At 38.3% G+C, this 15841-nt stretch overlaps 1 protein-coding gene across 2 annotated transcripts in view; it reads left to right on the forward strand.

Annotated features, from left to right (window-relative positions):
• Nucleotides 1-15841, forward strand: part of LOC121294786 (S phase cyclin A-associated protein in the endoplasmic reticulum-like) — a 96833-nt gene that overhangs the window by 51655 nt on the left and 29337 nt on the right. For both annotated transcript variants that reach the window (XM_041218869.1, XM_041218870.1), the window contains exon 23: nt 9431-9546. In XM_041218869.1, the coding sequence (XP_041074803.1) occupies nt 9431-9546 (116 nt within the window). The remainder of the gene's footprint in view (nt 1-9430; nt 9547-15841) is intronic.

A 15841-nucleotide genomic window follows, 5' to 3' on the forward strand; every position in this document is an offset into this window, starting at 1 on the left:
GAGAATAAGCAGTATTGATGACTTGAGGGACATGGACACAGTGAAAATCAAGCTAAACCTTAATGCATTATCGTTTTCAAGGTATTACCCTGCCACCAGTGTAGCCTCATTACTCCCTGTGTGTCCTGATCAATAAGGTCAGGTGAGATTGATTTGAGTAGCTGTCATTGTGTTTATGAAGAGAAAAATATACAGTCGTTTATAGTGGCGAGCTGTAATTCTCCTGCTAACTTGTGGGTCAAAAAATCAGTAGACACATCTCACATGTCAGTGGGCGGTGGATAGAAAGTTGATGGTGTCAATCATTGACTGAAGGGGAGGGGACAGAGGCTGTTAATGAATTTCCCCTGGGAGGCAGACAAAAACTCTCTAGCCTGATGGAAGAGGAGGAGCCAGCCGGGAAGCAGTAACCTTCCAAGCTGTCAGGGGGACTGTGAGTCTGCTGCATTGATGTGCATCTGCTAATGGTCTGGGCTGGATAAAGCATTGGCCTGAGGGGAAGACAAGAGTTCAGATTCCTGTCCTCTTCCAGGGCTTGTTGATAGTGCACAGTGGGGAGCTGCTGCATCTAGATCAATATTAAGGCGTGTAAATTTGAATTTCATTGGCGAACAACTTAATCAGTGCTATTGAAAAGCTTGTTTGTGTTCTATCTTCTTTTTGTGTGTTTGTAAACTCAGTCTGAATATCTTATGCTATAGTCTGTTCAAACACTCGTGAAGGTGTACAGTGAATGTAGAGCTAAAGGAGAGTCCATTTCAAACTACCGGGGGTGGGGGGGGGGGGGGGTCCAGCTTTGAGAGGCAATGGTTAAAATGCTTTTGATTTGAATTTGTTATTAGTGTTTAGTGATCTGATAAGAATACTTTTAATTAATTACATTTAGCAAACAGCTGTGGTCTGGGATTCCCCTTGCCCAGTTTCTTCTGGTGTGTATCCCTGATATTTCATTGCGCATTGCTGGTTTATTTCACCTTGGAAAGGAAATGCCTCTCCTCAGGGTCTCCTGATTTTGAAATAAGCATTTAATAACTCCCCAGCCATGATCAACAGTTGTTTTCCCTCTGTAAAATATTCCTTGTTTCTCAACCTACATACTGCATCAAGTATGTCATGGTCAAGGGCTTCCCCTCACCCACTCATTGCATGTCCGAGATAGTCGCTCACCAGCCACGTAGTTGGTTTTGAATAGTCTGTGATAATTAGTTTTTCTCTCCCGCCCCCAACAAAGAGTCATCACTGTCCCCCATCACAGCAGATGGCAGTTTACCTTCTGTGTGTCCACTAAAGTCAGCCTAATCCTAGACTGCAAAGCAGAGCATGGGCTTGAAGTCCCAACATTCAAACCGAGAGTGTCAACAGTACAGAGCTCCATTGTGTGAGCCACACAGCACTCATCCTTGCGCTGGCTTCTTTTCTTCAAATCCCAGAGCAAAAAGAATAACAAATACTTTTTCTCTATCAATGCGATGTCTGTAACTAAATGTACTTTTTATTCCTACCCCCCCAGTGACATATTTTACAAACCCTGCTTTGCTTTCATCTCTAATTTTTTTTTTTTTTTGTCTGCAATGCTTTTGACCCCTGCAAGCCTCTCCCTCTGTGGCCACTAATAGTTTATTTTGTGTCAAACAAGATTTTTGTTTTCCTGAATGTCTGATATATTTTCAGATTTCTGTTCCACCAGCCATGAGGTCAGGTATTTACATTTCAGTAAAATGTTTGTCATAGCTTTCAAATAGAAGGTAGCCTGAGAGCGATAGTGTTTATCACACAGTGAGGACTGTCAGGAACAGTTGGTCTCAGTACTTCAGAGCAGGGCCAGTATTTACATTTTCATTTACAAACTGCCAGAACTGATGTCGCTATTGTGACCGACTGGTAGATGATGCACCAGTAGAAAAGACAGCTTACCTACTCAGCTGCCTTATCTGAAAACTGTCCATCAACTGATTTGAAAGCTTTGACAGAACATGATTGGGGATGACTAATATAGCAAACATAAACAGAAAAAAAAAACATTGGAAAAATCTTAGAAAAGCAAGTCTAAAGAACACTTCAAAAACTATTTAAGAAGCTTTGTTCTTTACTGCATTTGTAAGCAAATAATCCACTGAGGTTATACACTGAGAAGACAGTGCTGCTGCTTTGCCTTATCTAGCACAGGGATGGCCAGAGATTGTAATTCTTTGTAGTAGGAACATATAAACTATAATATGTGATGCAGAAAATGTTTGGAGTTACCTAGAGGCAAATACCATTTCAAGTGTAACTTAATTTAAACACACTATTTATTGGCAATGATAACTTTAATGTTTCATCATTTTAAACTGCTTTAGATTGCTGCCAGTAGATGTAGAGAACTCACATCTCTTATCCTGTTTATATTTTTCAGCCAGTTAGTAGATTTTAAAAGTATAACAATTCTCACTGAATTGCAGAAAGTGTTAAAAGCTGTGATCACTTTTGGATTTAGCCACAAGGTGGCAAGACTTGAGGCATGTGTCTCAGCAGCAATCTTTTAGCTTTTTAAAGCAACAAGAAAATACTTCCTCTGAGCATTTTCTAAATAATATCCGTGCAGTACAAGTTTAGCTTTTTTTAATCTACATGGAAATGTAATCTGACAAAGCTAAGTTTTGTATCCAGATTTAAAAAACAAAACAAGCAACAAACAAAAAAAACCCCACTAAAAAGCACAGTGTTGACAGGGTTCATTTTGTTAACGTTTTATGTTTGTAATAACCCACATGTTGCTTGGATAAGAGGCTTTCATTCTGGAATATCATGCAAATTAATATCATCCCACTGTCCTAAGTGTAACATCAATCCTATTAAAAAACTGGTCTTCAGAAGAAAGAAAGTTTTGAATATCGCCCTAGGGGTCCACGTGTCTACAGATCTTAGGCATTGTCAAGCTGCTGCGGGCTGCACTGTTCCAACTGCTAATATCCACAAATACCTCTGAAACAGAGAATGACTTAAAAATCCAGTCTAAAAGTAAATAAATAAATAAAATTAGAATTGCCTTTATCTTTTTGTAATAGATTTTTTAAAGGTGAACATATATCTTAATACATTCAAAATGAGTTTTGAACAATTTTGAAAAAAGAGGGCAGGACTAAATAAGGTTTTGATGATGTTTTTTTGGCAGGCAATGCACTGCTGACAGAAGCTCAGATGTTTTGGGACTCCTAATTACCAAAGGAAAAAAACCCTTAATGCACATATCTGGATATCATCTTATTAGAACACCGTGTCATTTTTCATTTTCATGACAAAGTGGGAGGAGTAATTCAGATGCTGTACTGTGGATTTGTTGCAACCTATTTTTGCGTCCCTTTACAGAGAAGTGGCAGCAAAACACATTAATGTGTAAAATCTGTACGATTAACCAAAGTTAAAACGTAACGATATAGTGAACTATTTTCATGTAACAATAATACATGTCCTTGGAATTTTAGTAATCCTTACATTATAATGAGGGACATGCCTGTAAAATGCCTCCTCCTTTTCCAAGTCTGAAATTGTATATCATGTTTTATGAAGGATTGTCTCAGCGTACAGATTAGAATAAGTGCCAGCTGAGGTGTTTAGAGTTGCGCTGACAGCTTCATTAACTGCCCTTTCTGCAAGCAGACAGTGTTTACTACCTAAAGGAGGCTGGCCACTACTCTTAAAATACTCTTTGTGGTGATACAGATGGTATAATCACATTGACTAAATGTTTTATGTTAGAAATAAAGTCTTTGCACTTTGGTTTTAAGGTGTGAAACATTTACTATATTTGAATAGAAAGATACTGTACAGGCTCCATTCCCTTGAAGTGCGTGTGTGTGTCATATAAATAATGTCTGGATTTAAAGTCAGTACTTCTAAACTACTGCCTAAGGGCTACAAGAGTATTACTGCACAATTGAGGTTACTTTTATAACTCAAGAGGAATTGTTCAGTGCTATTTTACATGAAAAGTGCAGTCGCTGTGTGTTTTATCACATGTGGAGAATAGGAATGCGGATGCACCTATGGCCGTTCTGTTTTATAGTGCGATTGCTCGGAGACGGGAAGTGTTTGTTTACTATGGTCAGGTTGCGTGGTCTGTTGCCCTTTTTGAGCTTGTTTAAGGGCAATTGTACAAACAAAACCGACCAGGTAATTACGCTTGCAGAATCACAAGAAAACCAAGGCAGTGAGACATTTAAAGAAATCTCTGACTTTCCCCATTAGACTGAAGGGTGAGCATTTTTATTCTAGATTTTTTTTTATGGTACCAGCAATCATCCTTTTCTTCTTTTTTTTTTTTTTTTTTTTTTTTTTCACAAGCATCAACTGCTTCAGAAAACTACTGGCACTTTTGAAGTTCACTGACAATGTTCTTGGAGAGATTCATATTTGCTTCAGTAACTAAAATATGTACAACAAAATGTATCTTTATTCCACACATTACTCCATCTCAGCTCAGAGATAGTAAAGCAGTAGCAGCAGCAGAATATGGTATGACTCATTTACAGGGAGCTATTCTGGAGTCATGCGTTGCTGTTAGTGCATTTATAGTTTGTGATGGTTATATTTTTAAGGGAAGCATGCACACTAATATGGAAGTAGAATCATCGGGCTATTTCATTATTTTTTTTTTACTGGGATACAAAGTGTTTTCTTCTGTTGTGAATGCTAACTTGTAATTGCTATAGCAAAAAATATATAATTAACTAACAGTGACATTCTTTATTGAACCCTGTTCTCAGCTATAATGACTGAGCTGCCTGGGGTTGCATCCACTGTAGAACACATATCTCTTGCATCAGAAACCTAGTAGTGTACTATATATAATTCTATTACTACGTACCTCTTATATAACTCGCAACCTGTGTAGAATTCTTCTAAATATTTGTAAACCAGTGTACACCACCAATTACCATACTTTTGGTGACTTACTGGATAACACCTCCTGAGAAACAAGCACCATTTGTTGCTTCGAGGAGAAAGTCCATGAAAGGCACCTCTGTATTTTCCAGATTGTATTTTCTTGAGCTGGCTTTGTTGCGTTTCGCAAAGCATACTTCCGAGTTACTTCTTGGAAAGTACAATCATCCAGCTTCAGTAGTGGTTAAATGCAGTCACTAACCAGGGTTTGAGGATAAAACATCTTCCTTCTTTAGTGTGGCATAAAACAGCAAACTATGAGGATTATAGTATAAACCAACCACATACAAATGCTATGGAAGAGAATGCTATTATGTTTCATGTAGGGTTATACTGAAGACTGCTAAATGTGTCATAAGTAAGTATCATGAAACTCTTTACCCTTTTAAATATCTACTCTGGCTCTTTTAATATTTACTAAGTAAGCCATGTTTGGAAGTCATTCAGGAGACTCCAAAAAACGCTATACTCATGTGTTTACTGAGTCTGAGCCTGACAAGCTCTAGCAAATACAGCAGAATCAGAGCAAAGGTTTTACTATTTGCTTTGTCAAATGATAAGTTGGTGTTCTCTACAATGTCGAATTCAGCTTGCATTAAAACTGGCATGGCTGTAGCCTCAATGCAATGCAATAAAAGTCTTATTTTCAAACTTCTCCTGGAAGTAGTTTATATTTTAAAAGTTTAAGGGATTACAGTATGTGATTTGATAGGTTTTAACCAAAGCAGATTTTTTTTTAAGTATTAGGGCAAACAGCAGTGTTCTGTTTTAATTTTCTTGGCATTCCTTTTAATATGTTGTGATCTTTGTTTGGCTTGAAGACGCTTAGATTAATGTCTCTGAAGAGCTCTGGTTTACATTGCTAGTGCCCGTCATGATAACATTATTCTGTAAGATTTTAAGCCAATTTTTTTTTTCTTTAATTGCCCCAAAAATACAGTATCTATCAAGACTAAACATAATAACTGTTCAGTGGGTTACAGCTGATGTCGGTGCCTTAACCTTCAGTTTCTGCAAAGCTTCTTCCAAAGACCACTGTTTGCTTTGTATGTTCTGAATGGAAGCTGTTTCGTCCCTGCTGTTTCCAGGGGGTAAAGGGTTAAAGGAATAATCTAATAAGTGTTGCATTGAGCCAAATATCCAGAAGCTGAAAAACAAACGGTGACGAAATCCCCCTAAAGAACATCTACTTCAGTTACAGCGTCTCCTGTTCACAAGATGTTCGCTTTGTGGAAGCGCTGACCTGTCAAACCTGCTTGCATCAGCAGTGGGGAGTGGGAAGGTGTCGCAGATGCCGAGCCTTGCTAAAATGCACCCTGCCTTTCTAAAGAACGTCCAAACAGTTCCCCATCTGTTGCCTGGGGTCTGAGGGGCTGGGAGTCCCTTCCCCCTGCTTCACCGCAGGGTAATTAGTCTGTTGTGAGAGGCGAGTACAGAGATGGGGCTGTCCAGCCTGGCTGCTAATACACAGCGACCCACTGGAGATTAGCAGCTGTTTTGCCTTTGATTAGGCTGTGTAATAACAGTTACTTTAGCTAATAATTGGATAGGATTCCTAGGCCATGTAATTCAGGTTTGGGTTGTCTTTTTTGCTGGTCTGTAGCTGAGCCATGTTACTGGATGGCAGCCTCTAATGCTATTAGTTAGCTGTCAGTCAGGGTGCAGGATGAGACAGCACTGTTTAGCTCTGCGAATATAAAGGAATAATAGTTGGCAGCAACCAGCCTCCGACCTGAGGGATCGTGGCAACACTTTTCTAAACTTGGCTCTGAGCCATATTCATTTGTCTGACCTAGGCTTCAATTTTTGACAAAATCCTCATGCCATGACCAAATAAACTTCAGAATTTTCCTGCAGCCAAGTTGTTAAATACATTTTTTTTTCAATGCTTGAATATGAGCTGCATGTCAAGCAAAGCATGAAAAATGACATAGGGTTTCCATTACATGTGCATTTTTACCAAACTGAAACACTGTCCACAGGGCAAATTTAGAGCATGTGTGTGTCTGTACTTGTGCTGAAATGCACTTAATCTGTTAATTTGTGCATAATTTACTGCTCGGTTATGATGGATCTAATTTGGTTGGCTATATGGCCAATGTAAATGATCACATTAAAGTTTTATTTATTTAGATCCCTTTCAAAGACTTACTTGTCAATGCCTTATTTAGCTCTCTATACAAAATAATAAAAAAAAATCACATCAAATTAAATATTAAATAAACTATACAAACTCCCCCCCCAATACAGCTGTTGAAAAGATGTTATTAAAGGCAGATGTTTGACTCCAGAGTTTGAAAGGAAAATCTTTTGGCTGCTAGCATTACAACAGAGGCTGATCGGAACACAGTGAGGAATCATTCACCTTTTACAAAAAATATATTTTTTATGACACAAACAATTGTTTGTTAATAAAACAGTGTTTTATTAAAATTCCATAATAACAGGTATTCTGTTTTTTTCAATTGGGTATACCCTAACCAATAATGTGCTTTTTTGTGTTCAAGGTTAAAGTCTTTATAAAGAGGCTGTACTCTATTTACAAATAGACAGTACAATAACGGATCTTTGGAAGTACCTTGGTCTTTCCAACCAAAGCCCCCTGTGCCTAACTACCGCACACCAGCTGGAAAACCAAGCTGAGCTTCCCAGGGGGACCAGACAGCACCTGGCACTGCAGCTGGCAAGAAATGGGTTGCACTGTCCACATCCCCACTGCAAGACAAGGGCTACCGTAAAGATCTTCATCAGCCTCCTTCCCAGGACCATTTAACAAGCTGCCATAAACCCATTTCTGTCTCTACATAGCTTTTCGAGCGCTCGCTGATGGGCTATTTAAGGCAAACTAAGCCCTCCTCAGTAGGTGCGAGTATTGATTTTGCATCATAAAGTTACTTGCGGAGAATGGCTTGACTTCCATGCCTACCGATTGCCAGGCGTCAGACATGTCTTTACTATTGATGGGAGAAAGTTTGCTTAATCTACACAAAACGCCACTTGAAAGCTTGGCGGAGAATGCAAGGCTTCCCTGTATGCACACTAGTGCTTGAAACCTGATCTCGGAAATAGTTCTTGGCCACCAAATAATAAAGAATTATACAGGTGGCATGCATGATTGACACAGACAGAGCTTGTATGCAGCTTTAAATTTTTTTTTTTTTTAAATTTAATAAAAAATGTAAATGTGTTCAGACTTGTTTGCCTTAAAATCAAACCTCTGTGGAGTATCCAACAGTGAACTTGTGTTATTTACAGAAACAAAGAATTAAGGGCTTCTTGCTATTTACCATCCAGTCTTACTGCTACAGCCCATCACAAAACAAACATGGGTTTTAAATGTTGTAATAGGACTTGTAACAGTTGACTTATTGTTCAGCTCGCCCCTCCCTATCAAAACAAAATAGTAGATACTTTTGATCTCAGTCGAAAGATTTACTCAATAACTCAGCCATAGATACCTGTTTGTCATTGCAAACTGCACTGTCATTTGAAATAAGCCTTGCATCTAAACTATGGAAACCAATCACTCAATGTTCATAAAAACAGTAGAAGTCCCTGCGGTTTGGTTAATTTTATGCACCTATAAAAGGGAAATGTGATTTTAGCCCCAAAATCCATGCTAATGGGCTGAAAAATGATCTTTTGTTTTACCATATTAGGTAGGTCTTTATCTAAGTATCAGTGTGTTAATTAAGTCTGCACCTCCCTGCCACCTACTGTACCTGCCTGCACAAGATATTTCTATTGTCTTCTTCATTGATTCAGTAAAGTTCACTGTTTATAAAGCTGCAGAAATAGTTTTGAAAACTGCTCCCTTAACTCCTACAAATAGCAGATTGCAATCAGAAGACAAATTTTTACATTTTTAGTTTTTTAAAAGTTTAAACCCTTTTTGCCAATCTGTCTTCACTTGCCATGTTTGCGTTGGTGATTTTCAGCTCATGTATTAAGTACTTTGTGACAACATTTGGATATCTGTCCCTGTGTGATCCAATTAGACTCGACCACTTTTATGAATGCATTTGTTGCTTTATATTTCAGACCAGTGTTTCTCCCTTGTGGCTGTTTCCATCCTAGTCCTTAATTACCTAATTGAACACTGAGCTTCAGTGAAACAATTGGGCCCGGTTGGAACAAGGCTCTGGACAGCTCAGTTAAATAATTAAGGTCATGGTTGGAAAAACATTATAGACTGGAATGGATTTTAGACTAACCCGGTAGATTACATATTTTGTATTTGATATTAAAATATATAGCTAAAGAGATCTTGTTCCTCTTCTTTCTTGATAAAAAAAACCTTTTGTACCATGTTAAGTCGCAGGGGAATGGCAGGGGAAACTTTTTTGAGTTTGTGCAGGAATTCTTTTTAGGGATCGTTTTGTTTCAGATTTCAGTTCAGCTCCCCCTTTTAGAGGGAGTAAAAACGAAATATTTCCTCTGTGAAAATAACTTGATACCCCAGCTCGGCTTGTTATTCCTGACAGTGTTTCTTGTTCTTCCCTCGCAGAACAATGCAGATCAAGTAGCATTTCAGGTCGGAGGGGGGCTCTCAGCCCTGGAACAGATTCTCCAGGTAGTCACTGCAGCCTCCTGTCCTAATGCAGTCCCACGCATTCCATTAAAGTAAGTACTGACATTCTAACAAGCAAAGGCTCGGGTAAAAGAAAGACAATGTTTTCTCTTTTAGACAGTTTGCCAGTTACAGTATATTGATTCTCTTTTTCTTTCTTCTGTTCCTGAATCAGCAGCATGCCCAGACTAAACCAGCTTGGGGAGACTTCAATTCCACCCCACAACCTGGTCCTAATTGCCACGCAATTGTCCATTTGCCTATAAGATGCCATAATTAGTTTCCAGGGACTTTCAGTTCCCATTTTGTGAAGTTGTCACAGCAGGGGCAAAGACCAGAAAATTATAACCTGTATCATCTAATTACCACAGGACTGGGATCCAGGAGCAGACATGCCTCACCATTCAAAATACAGATATTGACTTTTTATTTTCTTTCTTTCTTTTTTTTTTTTTTTTTTTAAAAGATGATTATTTTGAGACGAAAAGGAAACTAACAAAAAAAAGTTTCAAGTGTCTTCAATGTTAACAAAACTTTCAATTTTATTTCAGTTATTCTTTAAGCTGATCACATTTTCATTTTGACTGCTGTGCAGATTGATAAGTAATTATTAGAAACCAGTCCTTTCTCCTAGAAAGCTAATGGGCTGAATGTCCATGTAATTCCCTTATTAGTATTTCCTTTATTCCCATTATAGTCAAAACGGCAATTATACTTGAATTGCTTTGCGTGTTGTGGCAACTGCTTCCCAATCCAAGGACTCTTGGAGAATGAAGCTGCTATTGTATTAAAATAGATGTGCAGGCTCAGAACAGTCTGTTTACACAGGGTGTGGTCCCTTTACAGACAATTGCATTGTTTCTGCAAGCTGGGGCTGGTTGGTAATTGGGGAAACTTTTAACTTTTTTTAAGGCCTGGAAACATTTTCCTATAAGGCATTTCTTTCATTTTAATTGTACGTGTTCAATTAAAAGCTGGGTCGACCTGCTAGTAATGATAAAAGAATGGCCTTGGAGTCACCTTCTTTCAGAGCTTAAGTATTGTCATGAGTGTACATGTGAAAAGGTAAAGTACAGCTCCGTGTTACAATTAGGGTCATTTTGTAGCAATTTTAAATCAATCTGTAGCAGACATTAATTGACCAACATGTTATCTTTTACAAGGTGGTTCACAAGTCCCTTGACTAGTTCATGGTTGTGGCAGAGAAAATGCATATACCGTAGAGCAATGAAAATTGGCAGGTAACAACAGTTGACAGCGGAGATTAAGAGAGTCTGTTTGATACATTTTGTTATATACTAGGCGCTTTTAAAGCATCACTGTAAAGGGAACTTTTTATGAGTTTGTAAATCCCTGTAACAAAGTGCCCGCCCCTGTGTATATTATCTGTTATGTGTTGCGTGTGGTGTGTTTAAATGTTGGTGTATAGACATTGGTACACGGGATATAAACGGGTCTGTGTAACACGAGTGTTTAAAAATGTATATGTGTATTTAGGCACGAGGATTGCACAGCACTTCACGTGCAAGTAAAATGTAGTAATATGTGAGCACGGGGAATTGCACTTTATTAATTCACGTGCTGGGATTCAAGTGAATAATTAATTGGTAATTGAATCCCAGCACAATAGTATATATAGATGCACGTTGTCACATACTGGCGGTTGGGTGTTCGGTGAGCGGAGAACGGGATTGGAGACGGAGGAAATAAGTATAGTAATAATAATAATAATAATAACAACAGAAAAGTATCTGCTCACCGTGTTTGTCAGTGTCTGTCCGTGCACCGTTTTGTTAAGTTTAGTCTGTTTTTGTTTGTCTATTTATTTTGGCGTAGAGTGCCGTGTCCTGTGTTTTCGTGTTTGTTTAAACCTTTTATTTTGTATTAAACCGGCGCCAACAGGCGTCTTCATCATTTCATTTCATCCGTCCTGTGTTTTGTGTATTTCATTCCTTTTCCTGGTTCGGACGCCGCCCACTTGGCCGTCTTTGTGACAATCCCCCACCAGGGTTCTTACAACTGCTAACCCATTTAATCTTGCAACTTCATAGTTTCAGTGTTATGGAAACACATCAGGGAAAATCTGATGGCACCCTTCACTAACAGTCGATTTGTGGGTTTTGTACAAGGTAAAATAACCCTTTCATTCCTGGTGTTTTCCAATGCTGCTGCTGACAGTGTCAAAGCCTCCTATCTCATAAGCCATTTGAGATAGTGACTTCATATTACGTGTTTATATAAAGTTCACCATGGTCTGTTTTTGCCACATTACCTGACCGGTTGAATTGCTCTATTGCTCTATGGCACAAATCCTTTTGTAATCTAAACTAGATTAGATCACCTACAGATGGCGCTTGGCATATGCCAATGACTTACTAATTCCAAGGCTTGATTTCAAAGGTGTAACCTTCCAGAGGGGAACTGAGCATGTACTAACCCTACAATAACCTTGTCAAGGTACATCAATACAGAAGTACAATAATAAGACAGCCAGTCCTACTCAACAGCGGCTTTGTAACTCAGAGAAAACCGTGAAAGTAAAAACAGTCATTTTAGATTTCAGTTTTTCAGAGAGGATAGTCCATCCATTGCCTTGTTATATAACATTAAAAAATGTTGTTATGCAGCAATCGTTATTTTTTGTCTGGATTGTTTCATTTCCTAATAGGCAGTGAGACAGACGCATCAGTGTACACCAGCTTATGTCTATAGTGTGAAGCAACAATATTGATTATCTCCTTTTAAAAGAGTTATTTGCCAAAAAGACAACTGCCGATGTGTCCTAGTGTATTTCCATTTTGTTACCATTACATGAGCTAATTCTTCTGCAAAGCAATTTTAATATCTTGTTGTGGTTATGTAGCGTTCCCCCTCGAGATTTCTGGGGCACAGAGTTGAAGGAAATGAAGGTCGGATGTGCGCAGTTGGAAAAGACGTCTTTCGTCTGTGTGAATAATTGTAATGCGAGTGCCTAGGAATATGCATGAAACTGATGTGTCTTTCCGAAATTAACCTGTAAAGTCTCCTATAAATACACGTGTATTTAAAAATGATTTACAACATGGTTTGTTCCCTTTTCTCTAGGTATATTCTCTACTAGTATGAGAGGAGAGGGGAGGATAAGGAAACAAGACAGGCTTTTGAGAGCCAGTACAGGCAAATAGAGTGGCACCGAAAATATAAAAATATATATATAACAGTTATTATATATAGGTTAAGTTGTGTAAACAGTAAAGCTTCATACTTAGCATTAATTCCTAATAGAATGTTTGTGCAGTATGTAAGAAGTAAATGTAAGTGTCTTGATATGAGCAATGGTCAAGAAAAAAAGTGTGCTGTAACAAAAAGAGGTAATAAATCAAAAACGTTTTGGAGTCATAACTAAATTGTTCAGGAAACCAACAACCGTGTAGAACAGTTTTGTTAATATCACAGGCATGTTCTTCATTGTACTCCTCTGCTTCATGCCTACCTGCAACAGCTTAGTCTGGCTCTTGAGCAAATATTCCCTAAGCATTGTTGACCTCAATGTGTTACACACGGGGCAGTGCAGGAACATGCTGCCTGTGCTGGTTTGAATCCGTTGCCTATCATTCACTCTCTTCTGTGGTGAAATTAGTGGTTGCCTTCTAGGGGAGTAAAAAAAAAAAAGAATGTGAAAATCATCTTAGATCCTTGGCACTGCACACTGCCTTGAGCGTCTGTGTATTTCTGGTTGTTTTACACATGGAACACCTGAAAACCTTGCAAGCGTAGGCTTAACTTTTTTTCATATATTCATATTGTTTTACTTGTCATTGTCCACAGTTCAAAGTGACAAGCCTTCCGAAGAGTAATGACAGCAAGGTTGGTGTGCGTGGATGGTTAGGGGGATACCTGGCTCTTTGAAATCTAGCTAGTCCCCAGCAGGTACTGCTGTAGAGCACAGTTAGGTTATTTTCTTTTACGTTTGTGTAGATATGTTAAAAGAAAGGGTGATGCATCACGCAAAAAAACAAGCTATGCTACAACAGGGTTTTTGTTTAGTAATGGCTTTTAAATTAAAGTAAGCTGTTAGCTTAAACAGACAAGGGGTGTGGGGGTATACCCAGAGAATGAAACCAGAGGGGGATTTATTTATTTGTAGTGGTACAGACAATATTTTTTATGATTTTTTTATTTTTTTTTAAATGGGTACAACAGTCATTGATAAAGTGGTATGTACAAATGGGGCACAGAAATATAGAGGGTGGAACATATTTAAGAAAGAAAGAAGTAATGTGTTTGTAAATGATAGGGGCAGAATCACAGTAATAAATAGTAGTATTTTGAGAACTCGAAATGGAAAATATACTTACATAGGTATGCATCCCTCTGCTCCTAAAGCTTTGCAGCTGTATGTGGCTCTGAACGGAACGTTGCATTTCTATGGGCTAACTTTTTATACAAGGCTTATCAACCGGCAGCAGTCTGAGTTGAGTCAATCACAGAAATTAGACAGACCACACTTCTTCATGCACAGCAGTATCATGACCTGTGTGTTCTCTGTAAATACACAATCGGCAAAACACTCCTGGGGATGAAAAATGTGTTTGTCTGTTTACTCAATAACTGATATTTCTGCTGGACAACATAAGGGGGTTTCTATTAGCTTATTCTGCAAGCAAGCACCAGTCTCCACTCCAAAAAGACTAAGTGAAGTTCTTCTAGTCTTAAATAAAGTCAGCCCTGATCAGGGAGTGAAACCGATGACCTCCCAATCCCAGGCAACATATCTTGCCATTTGGCTGGCAGTGCTCTCTTTAAAACCTGGAAAAGAACATCTCAGTGTTTCGGATTCGCTGTGAATACACAGCGCGGTCCAACTTCCATGAATTACACTTATTAACCATTTGTGTCCAGCTCTAACAAGGGAGTGAGTCTGCTGCCGGTGACAAGGATAAGCTTTTTAGAGTAGGTGAGGAGATTACACAGCTTATTATCAGCGTCTCTCTTTCCACAAATCCTGGCAGCATGGTTCAACTCAGATATTTAATCCCATGTCTACAGGATAAAGCTTTATTATAAAAAGATTAACAATATGCCTGTTGTTTTCCTCTCTGCACAATCTGTCAGTCATCAGCAGTAAGGGTACTAAGTGCTGAAAAAGTTTGTGACCAGCATGGCGTCGGATGTGAGTTTAAAAGGTCTCGGAAGGGAAACCTTGGTAAGAAGACCTGTGCTTGAAGCCTCCAGTCCTGTGAACAAGAATGCAGGGTTCTGATGAATCAGGAGGAATTAGTCAAATATACTTTTCATTCTCGTATTACTTGGAAATGTCAGTTCAACAAAATGCTTCTCCAAGTCATTGACATGGATTGTCAGTTGTGAAGGTATCCTGTATGTGTTTTTTATTTGTTTTTTTTTGTTTTTTTAGAAAGGGTGTTATTAGGTATCACATACCGTTGCTGTATTTTGCACATGATGGCTATTTTAAAGGGCTATATTTAAATAATTTTAACAAATCATATAAGTTGTGTCCTGATTTGTTAAAAAACATCTTAAATAATAATAAAAAATAAAAAACAGAGGTTGCATGAGGCTTGTATTTCTCTTCTAAGACAATTCTGATTGTTTTTGAAGAGTGGTTATGTGGCAGTAAAGCAGTGAGGATTCCAGGCTGCAGTCTGTTAGTTGATTATCATGAGAGCATAGGTATATATGGGTGCATTGCCACTGGCACAAATATCATCAAGCCTAGTACCATTGCCATTGGCCACAAGCATACAGCCAGAAGTAAGTCAAATTGAAGAATCATCTCATCCCAACTGAGAATAAAACCTGCATAGAGTGCTGTACTTGCACAGTACTAGACACAGCTATTTCATTCAATTAGGCAGTCTAGCAGTACATACCAGTTGCAGAGACAATAAGATTTGTCTTTATACCAGCTCAAGTATATTGGCTTACACTCTGATATTTGTTTTATAAAACCCAGTTTGTTTTTGCATTTTGAAAAATCTGAACACTTTAAAGATAATATACATAAAATATATAACATGTTCTGTGATTGGAAGGACATGACCTCTCCACCTGCATTGGGGTGGTGTTTTCTGTAGCAATGGTTTGTAGGTATGCCTCCAAGCCATCTTTTAGTATATCTATTTACAGGATTTCAGCAAAATCCTAATTATTTCTACATCTTTATAATAGATTTATTTTACCCCTATCTGAATTAGCTGGCTGCTAGTGTACTTTAAAATAAATAGCTGAGGTGAATAGTTTGCAAATGATAACAATAATTGAGTGAAGGGCCAGATTTTTTTTTGGGGGGGGGGAGCAGTTGATTAAAATATATACAGAGTGACAAGTTTGAGCAGCACCTCCTTG

This window comes from Polyodon spathula, chromosome 19 (genome assembly GCF_017654505.1).
Source record: "Polyodon spathula isolate WHYD16114869_AA chromosome 19, ASM1765450v1, whole genome shotgun sequence".
NCBI classification, from domain to species: Eukaryota; Metazoa; Chordata; class Actinopteri; order Acipenseriformes; family Polyodontidae; genus Polyodon; species Polyodon spathula.